The 14576-nt window shown below is 42.0% G+C and overlaps 1 protein-coding gene across 1 annotated transcript; it reads right to left on the reverse strand.

Moving 5' to 3' along the window:
• Nucleotides 1-2075: 2075 nt before the first annotated feature.
• LOC108571363 (ankyrin repeat and death domain-containing protein 1A-like) lies at nucleotides 2076-8918 on the reverse strand. Its single transcript, XM_017933380.1, has 13 exons — nucleotides 8825-8918; nucleotides 8330-8433; nucleotides 7812-7910; nucleotides 7433-7531; nucleotides 6812-7018; nucleotides 5142-5339; nucleotides 4965-5063; nucleotides 4803-4901; nucleotides 4627-4725; nucleotides 3476-3571; nucleotides 2584-2818; nucleotides 2241-2369; nucleotides 2076-2161 (listed from the first exon to the last, which is right to left on the reverse strand). The coding sequence occupies exons 1-13, from the start codon at nucleotides 8916-8918 to the stop codon at nucleotides 2076-2078; spliced, it is 1644 nt and encodes a 547-aa protein (XP_017788869.1).
• Nucleotides 8919-14576: the final 5658 nt, after the last annotated feature.

Here is a 14576-nt window from a genome sequence, read left to right on the forward strand (position 1 = left end):
ATCATGTAGTATCCTCTTTATTCTTTCCGTGTTTCCGCTTCGAGAGTTCTCCCTACGGGTTATATAAATGCATCAGTCTATATATGTATACATATACGTTGCGCAATATATCGAATCGAAACGGAAACGTGAATTGTTCTGCGAGAGACACCACTGTTATAATAACAATAACAACAATATTCCCACCCTCCGTGGCTTTCGTTTCGAACAGAGAGTTCGAGATTATTATGATCTTGTTGATGCATCATCGCGTCAGGGTTGAAAAAGAGAAAAGAAAGAGAAGAGAGGAAAAAAATCTATTTGTCCCATGGCTCGGGAATGAGAAAAAGGGGCATACGAGTGTATAAAATGATTTTGGAAAGAGCCATTGTCTTATTGCGAGCTCAAAAGAGCCCCCAGCAGCTTCGTCCACGTATTAGAGTGTAATGTTGTAATTTAAACGAATTAAAGAATAAGCGGACTTTGTTAATTAACGTAAGCGCCATTTAACGATGAAAACGTTTGTATTTATTAATTGTACACGCCTGCGAGACTAACTGTATACATATATTTTCGTATCTTTCGAGAAGTTGCCACGATGAAGATCGTAAAGGGAAAGGAAAAAAAAGAAATAGTATAAATAGTGTCGCCTGTTTTTTCCCCCGCTCTCGATACTTTCGAACGAGAGAAGAAAGTCGTATTAATATCTTTTCGTCGGCGCCGTAGTACTTTGTTCAGGTATGAATCGAGACACACGACAGCGTTAATTTTCATTGCGGAAAGAGGTGTTCTTTTTCGAGTGAAAATGTAACTCAGAGAAAGAAGATAAAGAGGCAGGGAAAATAACGAACGACATTTAATCGCGTGATAATTAATTAATTAATTAATGGCGTGAATCGATATCGATGACAATGAGTTAATTCGTTTTTCGATAGCGATTAATTGTAATTTTAAGGTTTAAGAAGTCCGACGTGAATTTCTCATCTCCCTTTCCTCCCCACCAAAAAGTTTCCCCAACCCTTAATTCACGATACGACGTAGAGTTGTGGTAGTGATTTTTTGCCGTCGAGCCCCGTCTGATTAACTATTATTGATTAGTAATTGACGATGTCTATCATCGTCATCGTTCAGAATATTTTGTTATATATTGCGAGGGTGGAAGCAGCAAGAAATGCATTCTTTTATAGCGTAGAAGTTAATGAATATTCCGTTTGGATTAATAAACATTCACATTTTAATAGAAGATGTTTCAAGGGTTCTTCTACCCAATTCCAATCCTGTCAACCATTCTTTTTACGTTTATTCCTCGTTGCTCTGTGATTGTGATCGATAAACTTATTAAGGTAAGATTTTTTATCATTTTTTTACAGGTGTATGAAATGTTGATGAAATTAATTACATTGAAATTCGGTAGTTTGATGGATTTTTTATTTAAGTTAATTTTATTTGTTTAATTTTCTCGAGTATGATCAAATGGGAAACGATTACTTAGAAATACCTAGAGACTTTGATTACTTCGATTGATTTCAAGTTGTACACGATACTCGGATATGTAGGTTGTCATTCTCCAATTGTACACAATTATTTGAAAGCATCAGAGAAACTGTTTCTCTGTTTCCTCGTCTAATATTCTACGTCTTTCTGTTTTATCACAATCACATCGAAAGCCCTGTAAAACTCCGCTTCGTCGTCGCACACTTATCCTAAGGTACGTATATAATCATACATTCACGTATATATTTACAGTTCAAATTTCGAGTAGCTTTTAATTTCGAAGAACATTTAATACTGATAGTAAAATGAAACAGGACGGCTTCGAACGTCGATCGTCATTTTTTCTACTTTTTCCAAGTGAAACGAAATAAAAATGGAAACTACCTTCTTTTCCCCAAAAAATATATACAGAAACTCTTTCTTTAAGATTCAAATTCGAAAATTTGTACGTTTGTCTGGTGATTCATTTATTCGTTCACTCGTGTCTATGCGAGATTAAACTTCAGTAGAAGCCGCGACTCCATATTGAAACGTACTGTAAAAAAGGTAAGATCTATGCAGATATGTCACGTCGCGAGTGTCGCTAAAATTCTCTCGTACGTTTAAGCGATGGAACATTTGTGACATCGCTGTTTGTTCGACTTCATTTTCCCGTCTTTCTCTTGATCCAAGTGCTTACGAACAGATTCTGTAATTATTAGTTGGCAAATTGTTTTCGTTGGAAACTTCACTTATACGATGGAATCTTTTTCAACTAAATTATTTACCAGCCACAGATTTTTTATCCACAGCAGCCAAAGCGTCGTACAGTTCCTTTTCTATACCGATCTCAGAATTCACTCCTGAGGCCCAGATCATCAGCAACCGGAAGCCGTGTTCTTTGTAACTCGAAGAACCTATCAGAGGAGCTTTATCGTCCTTTTCATACGGCTGTTCTAAGTTCACGAAGGCAACATCGTGGTACAAAATATTCACCGATCAATCATTCGTTCGTGTTCAATTTTTAATAGAGGTTCGTGTTTAAAAATATCAATTTTGTACCTCGATGATTTCTTACAGTCGGAACATCCTTAATTAAAATGTCTATCGTCAAGTGTCTAGTTATTTTACCTGTATACTGATGTTCGATCGCTCGAATCTGATCGGGAGTAAACGCCCAATGCATAGCTAACTTTTTCCAATCCTGAGGGCCTAACTGTTTGTACGCCAACTTCCACAGAACAGATCTAATCTGTTCGGGAAGCGCGCTATTGTTACTCGAGATACTTTCACCCCGAAATCCCTCTCTCCATCTCCTTCTGGCTGGCGTTAGATCGCGAATCTCTTTGTCGAACGTTGAATCCTCCTGAAAAGATCCTTCTCTAATATCCCAGAACCGGTATGAAGACGGATCTAAGTTAATTTGCATTATAGTAATGTGGAACTACGCTAAAAACGTGGTCAAAAATTGATCCTTCTGGTGAATTATATAGTTACATTTATTATGCAATGCAAAATTTGTCGAGTAACAGACAGTGTTGACCAAAAGTTTGGGGTCATTCATAAAGTTACACTGATTTAGTAGATGTGCAATTAATTTTGCAGGAATCTAATGCACTTTGCTTACTAAATTTGGGTAACAAAGAAATTAATTGAAATTTATCTAAATTTCTAACTTTTGTCTCAAAGTTCTGTCGTTCCAAACTTTTGACCGACGTTATACGCGTGACGCGTCAATTCCCACGATAGATCGCTGGAATCTCCACGTAATGCATCATGCAAATTGCACAGTTTGCTTATTTAACACACATTACGCGTGCACAGGTGCATGCATGCGTTATGCAAAGAAAAATAGCAAAAGTAACCCGCGTTAACGAAGAACGAAAGCGTATAACGTATATACCAAACGTCGCCATACTTTCACATTAAGAACTAGCGGTGTTATCAAACGAACGGGAAAAGTGTAATATTCCAGAGAGAAGGTTTACGTTCTCGTAAAAGAACCGTGTTTCAGGCCACCTACCGGTGTCGGATAGTCCAATCTCGCGGTTTTAATTATCATGTCGACAATGGCCGTGAAACTGCCCCTCGCCGCGATGTACAGTGGCGTTCTGCCGCTCTGCGAACATCCGGACAACTTTGCTTTAACTTTATTAGCAAGGGTTCACGGCCGCTCCAGGGCTGACGTGTTCCCGTGAATTTCGTGGCTGAATATGGCCACGCCACCTCCCTGTCGTGCAAACACTGCCCAAGGGAGAGGTGGGGGCGGTTCTCTGTTTACGGTGTCAGCTCGTCGCAACCGTGTTAAACCGGGGTTAACATATTCGATACAAAGAGGTACGCCCACTTTGATTGCGTCCCATCGAAACTGCATATCCGGCAAACTTTTGATCCTATCAGTTTCAAAGCTAAGTTTAACGGTTCCAGAGGGGCTGTAACGCCGTGACGTCCTTTACGACGCTTCTCGCCCTGCTACTTCCGGTTTAATGTTCGTCCGTAGATGAGATAACGGGAACCGCGACACAAGCGTGTAACTAGCGCTAACTTCGCGGTGAAACACGCTGATTCTACCTCGTTTCGATCGATTCCAGTTCCGAGGGATATACGGGGTGTTTCTGAACTGATGGTACAAGCGGCAAGAGGGTGACTTTATATGGAAAAATAAGTGGAGAAAAGAAAGAATAACATTTTTTCGTATCGGGTTTCGTTTCCTAATAAATCAGCGTTGAAGATCTGTCGAGTATACGTACACTTACAAATATCACTGTGTTGCACTTCTGTTGTTCTTCGGCCACAGATGCGTTACCGGCGGCACAAGCACAGAACGCGAGAATTATACCGGTGTACACTCGATTACCGTATGTTTCCACATCGACAGAACGACCGAGACTGAAGGTCTGACACAGAAATGATAACAAGCCGCGACATTGGTGATGTTTACGAATCGAAACGTAACAAAAGTCGAGTATACGCGTACTTGGTAAATCTTGGACGCTGATTTACTCGGAAACGAAGCCCGATACGAAACATGTTATCCTTTTTTTTTTCCACTTCTTTTCGCATGTAGAGTGACCACCTTGCCGCTTGTACCACCAGTTCGGGAACACGGTTAGGATAGGAGATGGAGATTCGTTGAGTAAAGGAGGAAAGAGGAGGTGTACGATCAATGTTCACCTGTTCCCTTTGCTCGATATTCGCACCTGCTGCTAGCAACAGCTCACAAATGTCCGTGTGTCCCATTTCTGCGGCGATATGAATCGGAGATTCTAGTCTCTAGAACACCCAACGAATAAATCGTGTGAGAGGAAGAAGAGAAAAAACGTTCGATCTGTGGGAATGATTATACATACTGAGTTCAAGCAATTCAGATCGACACCTTTATTGATCAGAATTTCGACCGTTTCTATTTCGTTGTTCTGGCAGGCCAAGTGCAAAGGCGTGTTCCCGTACTGCAAATCGATTCACCGTGATGGATAGTTATTCAATTCCGATTGCACCTACCTCAAGTGTACCTTGCACTGTTTGTTGAGTGCTGCGCCATGTTGGATCATCGAGTCTAGGATCCCTTTGCACCCTTGACTCGCTGCCACGTGCAGAGGTGTGAAACCCATCTGAAACATTTCGTTAAGAATTTCGTCAGAGAATGTTCCGTTTTTCTCTTCTCACCGAGAAATTGTTGTTTTATTTACTTCGTCGGTTAACTCAATGTTCGTAGTAGCTTTTAACAATAGTTGAGCTATAGCTGTGTGTCTTGTTCTCGTGGCCACGTGAAGAGGCGTGTTTCCCTCGTTGTCCTGAGCATCCACGTTCGCTCCAAGTTCTATCAGAACTTCCACAGCTTCGAGATGCTCCTCTGCGCAGGCACAGTGCATCGGTGTCTGTCCTTTCTACGAATTCACCACAAGTTCCACTTTTGCCTGCTTCGTTATTTCGGTGTAATTTCGTATACAGAAATTCGTACGCAAAAATTTGACGTTTCTTTAAAGTTTCTTCTTTAAGTACATCCGTCAAAGTTTCTCTCGTACTTTGGCTTTCGGGGAAGATCAAACGTTTTCCACTCGGTGGAAAAATCCGAATGTGCATGTATAGATAGAAGGGATTACCGGGTGAATCGACAGGGCCGAAATGTGTACATACGTATATATATATATATATATATACATATATGTACACAGTGTCTGAAAGTGGAAAGCCGGAAGCACCGGCAAAACGGCACAGAGTTCCATAAAATTCCCTCAAAGGACTGCTACAGTTAGATTCATGCGGCTGCAGAGCCAGCGCTCCTCTCCTTCGGGGATTTCACTTGTCTTCGCGATAAGAAGCCAATATAGCTAATGTCGGAGACCTAGTTTCCACCCGGTATCTAAATCGAGAAAGGGATAGAAGGGAGGGTAGCAGAGGCGGACCAGTTTCCGTATAAATTCAAGTTTCTTGCGTCCTTTGCATCGCGCGGATATTTGCATTCTCGCGTCAATTTCGCCCCGGATTAATATCTCAGGACACGCCGAATGAACTGTCCTCCGACGGAAAGAAACAAAAAAAATAGCAGAGGACACTCGCAACTTTTGTTCGCGTTGTACGAAAAAAAAAAAAAGAAAAAGGTAACCTACCAGAAGTAACTTTTTCTTCTTTTTTTTTTCCCGCCCTCCCCATTCGGGTAATCGAAAATAATGGGAAACGATGAATTTGAAGTAGCTGCGGAAAGTTTAAAGTGTCGTCAGGTACGATATGGATTTTTCGTGGATAAAGGAAAACCATTTGCAAGGAGGTGCAATTTAGTGAAATTTATACGGGGGGGATTCTTTCCTCCGGGATACACTAAATCCTTGAAAACGTTCGCGGAATTGCACTCGAAATGTATGGGCAAGCTTAACGTCCGTGTTTAATGTTTTTTTCTTTTTTAGGCAGAATTAACGAACAGAACAAAAGCTACGCGTGACACGTTTCGAGACACATCTTCTTCATGACTATTTATGATTCTCATCGCTGCTAAGATTATTTCAATTTTATAATTACATTTGCATTCTTGAAATATTGACCGTACCTGCAATATTCCCCTTGGCTTTCATCGTGCGCGAAATTTTCATTTAAAAATCGTTCAATTTTAAATTCAAATGCGTATCTGCATATACGTACATATTCCCAGCGTCCGTCAACATTTTCAACGTCGGAGCTCGTTTAAAAATACCAAAAAAAAAATTCTCTTTCCGATACAACGTCGACTCTAATTAATCCTTTCGCGACCGAATTATTTATCTCGGGAATCGGATTTATTTATCGATTTTTCCGCTTCGCTCTTCCCAGTTGAAAAAAGAAATCGTTCGTTTTCAGCGGTGAAATGTGAATTTGTAACTCTTACGTTGTCTGTGGCGTTGAGTTCGATCCTCGGAACGCTGGAAAGCGCGGTTATCATAATTGGGTGACCAGCGCTGGCCGCATGATGAAGTGCAGTTGCACCGGTGCAGTCAGTTGCATCTCCGTTCAACGATTCGACAGCCTCAGCGAGATATTCCATGACTCGAACGTTGTTGCCTTGAGCGGCGCACATTAAGAGAGTTTGGTGTTTCTGTGGCAAACAGACTCCACGTTTACATACATTTCTCTTGCAACGTTGTCCTGGTTCTAACGTCGATACGTGAATCTTTTAACAGTCTTTGTTATCAGAGAATCGAACCAGGTAGGACGTGACGTCACTTGCAGAAAGCTACTTTCCGAAATAATTTCGTAACATCTTCCTCTCGAGGAGATCGAACGAGGAAAAAAATTCGATTGATCTGCGAAGCGTTTCTTCGAGAGATAAGAGAGTACCGTTCGAAGCGTGTCTTTATCGCGAGAAAGAAATCTGAGAGGAAAGCGTGACTCGATTGTACTTTCTACTATTTCCTTCTTTTTTTGTATTTTTCTGTTTTTTTTACAAAGTTCCAGTTGACTTTTGCGAAATTTTTCATCTTAAAATGGATTGATATAATTATGAACGTACCTTGTTTACCGCTGACACGTTAGCCGCGGCGTTGATTAACATTTTCACAGCGTCTCTGTGCCCGTATCGCGCAGCCATGTGCAATGGCCGCATGCCGAACTTAAAACATCGTAAACAGGAATTTAAATGCATTTTGTCAAGTTTGTATGAAATCTCTGTGCACCCGTGTTTCCCGGTGAAATTAATACGAATTCCGTGCAAAAAAGCGGGAAAAGTACAAACAGTGACAGAGATGAAGAAAATATTAGCCCGGGTATGAAGTAACGAGGGAAAAAAACGTTAGAAATATCGCTCGTTCGTTTATTCAGACCGTTAACAGACTCGATTTAATTCCATCCAGATAATACTTGAACGAGAATTTATTTTCGTGGAACGTTACCTTGTCTCTCGCCTCGATGTCGCATTTCGCTTGTATCAGCATCTCGATGATCTCTGTGTTCCCCCTGGACGCTGCCCAGTGAATCGGCGCTCGACCATACTAAGCAATCATCGTGTAACGGTGAAATACACAAACAGAAATGACCACGTTTAATATTGCAACGGGTGAATGCAATTAATTTCATTCGAAGATTTGAACATTTCCATACGGCGATAAGTAGTAACGTCCCGTATCTAGTCAGACCGATTACTTAGGTGCCGCGACGCGTTGTCACGTTATCCAGCTCTCTGAGCTGTGTAACACGTTTTACACGACATTACCGCTGACGAAGTGTCGCCAGCTGAAAGATTCTATTCTCAGTTCGACCGTTTTCCGACGCCGTTTCGGCCAATTCAATTTTCTAACCGAGGAAGCTGCATCGAGATTATACTTTCCCCTCACGTTTGTCGCGACTCTTTCCACGGGATTCATCCGATTATCGCGTCCGTTGGTTTTCCTCCTCTTTTCATACTACTTACGTTGTTCCTGGAATCAACGTCGACCCTCTCTTTCAGCACTTTGCGAACGGTGTCCGCCTCATTTTTTATCACAGCCTCGTACAGCAAGAGATCGTTCTTAAGTACTGGCGGAAACAGAAGAAATTTTTTCATTCTTAGTCGACTACTTTTGCACGAAAGTGCGCCAAAGTATAGCGACACCAGCTGAGAAATTGTTCGAATTCTACAATCTTTTCCTTCAACGTTTCATCGTTACACAACGGACACTTCCTTTCTACTTTTCACTTCGCGCGTTTCCATTCGAAGCACTTTTCCAATATCAGGAATCGCGAGAAGTGTATCCAAGTCTCTCAATATTTGTTCGTTTAATCAGAACACGATGGAGATTACTGGTGAAAATAAGGAACTTAACCTACAGTTCTCAACTTTCGATCGGTGAACGTTTCTCGAGCGAAGAAGAAAAAAAAGAACGTTTCTACCGTGCAACGGCCACTTTTTTCTTCTCGTCGTACTTACTCCTAGCAGTCTTTTGATTCAACACTTTTCCCTCGATCGCCTCGTTGATATTCAGGGGCGAGGGTGTCTTCGTTATCTCCCCTTTGTCCACCATTTTTTACCGCCTCCGGTGCTTCTCGCTCGGCTCTACATCTTTACTCCTCCTCCTTTTTAATCATCGGACCTGGAAAATCGAAAACTGAACACAGAGCGCTGCTTCCTTCAACTAATTATATCCTCGATTCAATCTATTCAATTACGAATTTACAACCGTCCCATTTTCGACTGTTCGTTCGCGCGAAATTAAAGATCCCCCTCTGCCGCACAGTTATTAATCAAAGGAAGTTATGCAAATAGAATTCTCCCGTTGTTCGTCCCAATTTCGTTACACGATTTATTATCAAAATTCACCGCGACTGGACCGTGTAACGGGTCTCTTGTTTACTAGATCATTCGTTCTACCACACAGTGAACGTATCTTTCTCTCTCTCTCTCTCTCTCTTCGTCCTGATTTTTCGACGTTCCGTCCAACGGCGAATCTATTAATTGAAAACTCCGTGTCAGCTCCGAAGATAATTGAACTCGCAGTCTCTACGCTTCGACAATATCCGTATCGAAAACTCGGATACTAGGGTAGAAGTGAAATAATTGGCAAGACCGTGGTTATATTTAGCAATTTGCATCGATGGCTTGGCTCGTTGGCTCTGCTCGAATAAACGTCGTTATTATTCCGAGGATCCGGCGTTCAATTTCGAAATTACGCCGACAACAGCTTCTTATGGTGATACTAGCGAAACGTCTGAGGGATACGGAAAGTAATAACTTCGGCAAGGGTGTGTATGTATACAGATATAGAGTAGAAAGGAAAATTCAACGATTTTTCAGGTTGCGTCAATTACACACTCAGAGAGTAATTGGAACGTGCAAGTTTCCGACCGTGGAAACGTAATCGATGATACACGGTCTGTTTTCCCAGCGTCAACGTAACAGCGGTATTACCTTCTACGTGGACCAGAATCGAAACTTACGATCCTCCGGGCACCGATATCATCCGCCAGCCCACCAGAAGTTACCATGGCAGCGCATAATGTTAAAAGAAATGCACATATTCCGCCATCCATCCATTAAAGGGGTATTTGAACGTCTTCTTTTTCGGAATTTTTTGCAAAGAAACCAGTAAGATTGTGGAGTTGAAATGTTGCACATATATTCCTACATATATCAACTATACGAGGAAAAATATTGAGTTCAACATCGTTTATATTAAAAAAGTTATACATAGTCTACTCTTAACCCTTTCGATCCTATTCTTCAAATAGTACAGTATTATTATTATTTTTATTATTTTATTTATCGTGTGAATATCTTTTCGACAATTCCGAAATAGAAGTATATATAGAACGCTCCGTATCACGAGCGTACAAGTGGAACAATCGAGGTTCACGGATACTCTTTCCGAAAGGAACGTTTCATCGTTATCTATCCGACCCGTTCTCCTCGAAAGCGTTGCACATGGAGCTGGTGGAAACATAATCCATGCGAGTTTCTCGTGTTTCCAAGCGTCGAGAGGCAAAAGTATCGCTGGGCAGATAGGAAAATAGAAAATATATAACATATATATGTATACATATATAAATATAAAACATTCCGCGTTCATGGTTCAACGCAGGTTTTGTTCGTCTCGTTTCGAAAAACGTCGGATCAGCCTCGCGAAAGGGAGCACCGGGGGAGAAACAAAAGCGTGTAGGTATATTCAAAAGTGCAACATGTTTTTTTCTCTTTGTTCTTTCTCTGTACAAGCCAGAACTGTTTCTATCGTTTTAATCACGTCCAATAACGCACAGGCTTTCCCTCTCCCTCTTGCGTAGCAGTGAAATGAAATTCTGCATTGGCTGAAAGTTCCGCGGAGAGTTACCTTTATGAAATCGCGCAACGCAGCTCGGCGGAAGGAAACATTTCCCTGTCCACTATCCCCGGACCAAATTTTCCACGCTGCTGAGAAACGTTTAATAAGAATCTTCTCTCTCTCACTTCTCCAAGTTCCGATATTTTCAGAGACAAGCTCGTTTCTCTCCCTCGAGAAAAAAGAAGAAGAAAAGAAAAATTCGCGGCGGTAAAACGAGCGGAGAACGTGACGAAGACCGGAGAGCACTTGAATTGCTCAGAAAATGGCTCTCATTATCGTTTCCTCTATCATCTGCCCGAGCAAACATTCCCCTGAATCTCTCTGTTTATCCAACTTCTTCGTTTGTCCAAACGAGAGAAAGGGTGGAAAAAAGGTGGAGAGAAAAGCAACCCGTTGTGCACTTGCTCAATCAGGCTTAATTTAATATTCGAAAAAAAGTTCGCTCCGTGGAAATTTCTCATTAGGCGGGGCGGTTCGCTATTCCAGGCACAGGTCAAATGGTCAATTGGATTCTGGTGAATGATGATCGTGGCATAGTTCTCATTGCGACCGTGACTGCGTGTGTGTGCGCGCGCGCTCGACTGAGCGACATCGTTGAAATTCAATCGAATACTAACACCGTGTATCACTGATTTATTGCCAGATCGTGTTGGAAATTCGAGGCCACTTTCATTCATGGACCCGTAGCTTCGAAGGTATTTCGGTGTACACGGTGAAAGAAGATTAATCGTATCATTGGCACACCTTCGTTAGCGATACCAAGTTCTGGAACAAACTGACCTCGAACCGGACTCGAAATAATAATAGGTGGTATTGGTGTTTGGCTGTTGTTTCGACAGGATACCGCGTTACACGTGCAATTAGACGATAGATAGATAGTAATATCGACTCGTGATTATTCTTACACGTGGAAAAACATGAAGGAACGGGGGAGCTTCTTCGATTGACCTACAAATAACTGAAACGCGACGTTCGGGGATGCACACGTATCGACAGCACAATCCCGGGGGGAATTAGTATACCTTTTCAAGCATAAATGCAGTTGGCTTAACCGAGATATCGCGTATCGTCGAGCAACGGTTTTGCATGAAAATACGGAGAAACGAAGGAGGAAACGAATCCTCCGAACGTACACGTACTCCACATATATCTCCCGCATATTTCATTTAACAAGGTTTTAATAACTGATCGATCGAAAACCGAGTGAACGATTCATATTTCAACAGAGAGAGGTGTACACGATGGACGGATGGGAAACCTTTTTGTCGAATTAAATGGACGATACTTGAAAAATTCATTGTTATTCTCTCGTTACCTCGCGTTATTTTTATCCCGGTTAGAAATAATTTTTTAATACACTCTGATTTTTCTTAAAATCATACCAGATATTATTTAAACGAAGAAAAAATGGCAAGTAAACGAAAGCTCGTTTGCTGCAGAGAACAATTTAATTCTTCTCCCCCTGAGGGTGTCTGACTAGTCACGTCCGTTTCTACTTGCTCCCCTTCTCTCGAAATTTCCACGGAACTTTCCGCGCCGTTTTGCCTCTCATTTTCCGGGATATTTCGGAAATGAATTCTCGAGTATTTTCCGCGTGTCGAGTAGCAGTTATAATTGACTTCATCTGCCCAGGACGGCACAGGATCATCGATATCCTCCAATTTATACGGTCGGAAGCTCGCCGATTAATTAGAAAGCTTCCGTCCTCCGGTAAATTTGATCATCTGCAGCGAATCAAGCGTTTATCGCGTCGCTTTTGACCCGGTGTTACGATAATCCCCATTTGAGTGCGCAACGTTGCTCTCGCCGCGATATAATAAACACGCCGATCGCAGATGAGCGTCATTTTCTACAACCGGAGTTCAATGCAATACATTTTTTCCCTTGGAAAATTATTTCAATAGAAGTCTCTCTAACAAAAGTATCTACAACTTATAAGTAAGAAACGTGAAATTCGTCATTCCGGCAGGTCGACTTTCCCCCGGCGTTAAAAATTCATTCCAGTTGCTTTGATATCAATTCGCGTCCACAGGGGCACGCCTTTACACTAACACTCGCGGCAAAAATTACAAACGTGTGTCTGCTAACGATCAATAACGTCCGCCCACGTCAACCTGCCCAATAGCACCGAAAAATCTAGAAAAACGAAAAAAAAAAAAAAAAAAGGAAAGGAAGGAGTGTTCGCCTCTTTTTCCAGCGGATCAATGGTGCCGTGCAAATAGAAGAGGCGGGCATTTAGCGCGCGGCACCGCAACGAGAAGTCGAGTAATTAGCGGTAACCGGTTCCCTGTTTGCTCTCTCTCTCTCTCTCTCTCTCTCTCTCTCTATCCCCGTTGTCCCGAGAAGAATGGAGAACGAGCGGGACGAACGGTTAAAAGAATGATCGCTGTCGCGACGGACGCCTTCGTTAAAGCGACAAGCACGCTCCTTCTATCCAGTCTCTCTTTTGTGTGCTAAAAATAAAGACCGACCATTCCAGCGCCGCGTCAATGAACAATATAATCTCTCTTCCTGCTCTTTCCGATCGTCAAACGAACCTTCCTTTTCCTCCACGAGGCTCTCCTCCTTTCACCGCGGAGAACACTTTTACCTGGCAAAAGTCATCGGGAAAGTTTCGGGCCGGAGGAAAAAAATTCCAGAGAAGAATCGACAAACGATCATTCCACCATCTGTGCGCACACACTATGGTTGTACGTACCAACGGTGAGCTAAAAATAAGCACAATGCAACCGGGCTGCAGGTTCCAGCCTATTCTTCTCAGTCTCCTCTGTGTTCGTTTCCCTCTCTTTTCTTTTCTCAAACTCTGTTCCTCTTTTTTCTTTCGTCGTTTTCCTTTTGCGTACATTTGTCGAGCTCCGCCAGGATAGCAGGAGGTTCCTCCGTTTAATTCTGTCAGACGAGAGTATTCCTCCAGGTCCCCCGAATTTTCGTACCGTAAATTTTAATAGCTCGTTAGCGAGAGAGTTCAGGACTCGCGCGACTCGTGACCGAGTAATTACGCGACGTAATAAAATCGATTCGAATGGAGGGAGCGGACTGGCGGAGGTTCCTCGAGTGCTTCCAAATCGAAAATAACAAGGTGGACAGGCTTCTGTCCAAGTCACAGGCGGTCCAGCTAATAATACACACTCCCGGTTAATACGCCACGCGGAAAATTCTACGGTTTTTGAGTCGACTCCGCTTTTACCATCAGCATCTGTACAAAAGGACGGAAGTATTCTTCTGGGGAAACATTCTCCAATTCTCTCCCGCAGAACGTTAATTATTCTGATACTGGACCAGAATTAATTTCTCGTTTTTATATACGATTAATCATGGTAGGAGTGGAAGAGAGTTTCTCCTCTAAATAAACAGATAATTCAAACAGAACTTCCTTGTATACGGACACACACACACGTGTACGTACTTCTGGGCAGATATCGCGAAACAGCGATATGTGTATATTCGCGGATACAAAAATGTCTCACGCTTCGATTATCGATTGAAGTTTGCAGTAACAGCGACGGGATTCGCTTGCGTGCTGGAACCACCCTATAATACGCGCTTCGAACGTGTTTACCAGGAAATATTTGGTATATCAGAGAAATTTGGTGTGATTCGAAACGACACGTCAGGATTTCCGACAATTTATTCTTCCGTGTACAATTTTCGTATTATTAATTAGTTCGAAAACCAGATAATTAACGAGTGGATCAAAAAATGAAGGATGTTAATTAATTACAGGCTTAAGAAAGAATCGCTGGCAAAGTAACGCGACTCGTTAATCAATTACCCAATTAGACGGCAATTGCTCAAATTTTCGTCGGGGTTCCTCGGGGAATCAATGGCGAAACAGAATATTGAACTAGCTTTAATATTTAACATTCG

This window comes from Habropoda laboriosa, unplaced genomic scaffold (genome assembly GCF_001263275.1).
Source record: "Habropoda laboriosa isolate 0110345459 unplaced genomic scaffold, ASM126327v1 scaffold57, whole genome shotgun sequence".
NCBI classification, from domain to species: Eukaryota; Metazoa; Arthropoda; class Insecta; order Hymenoptera; family Apidae; genus Habropoda; species Habropoda laboriosa.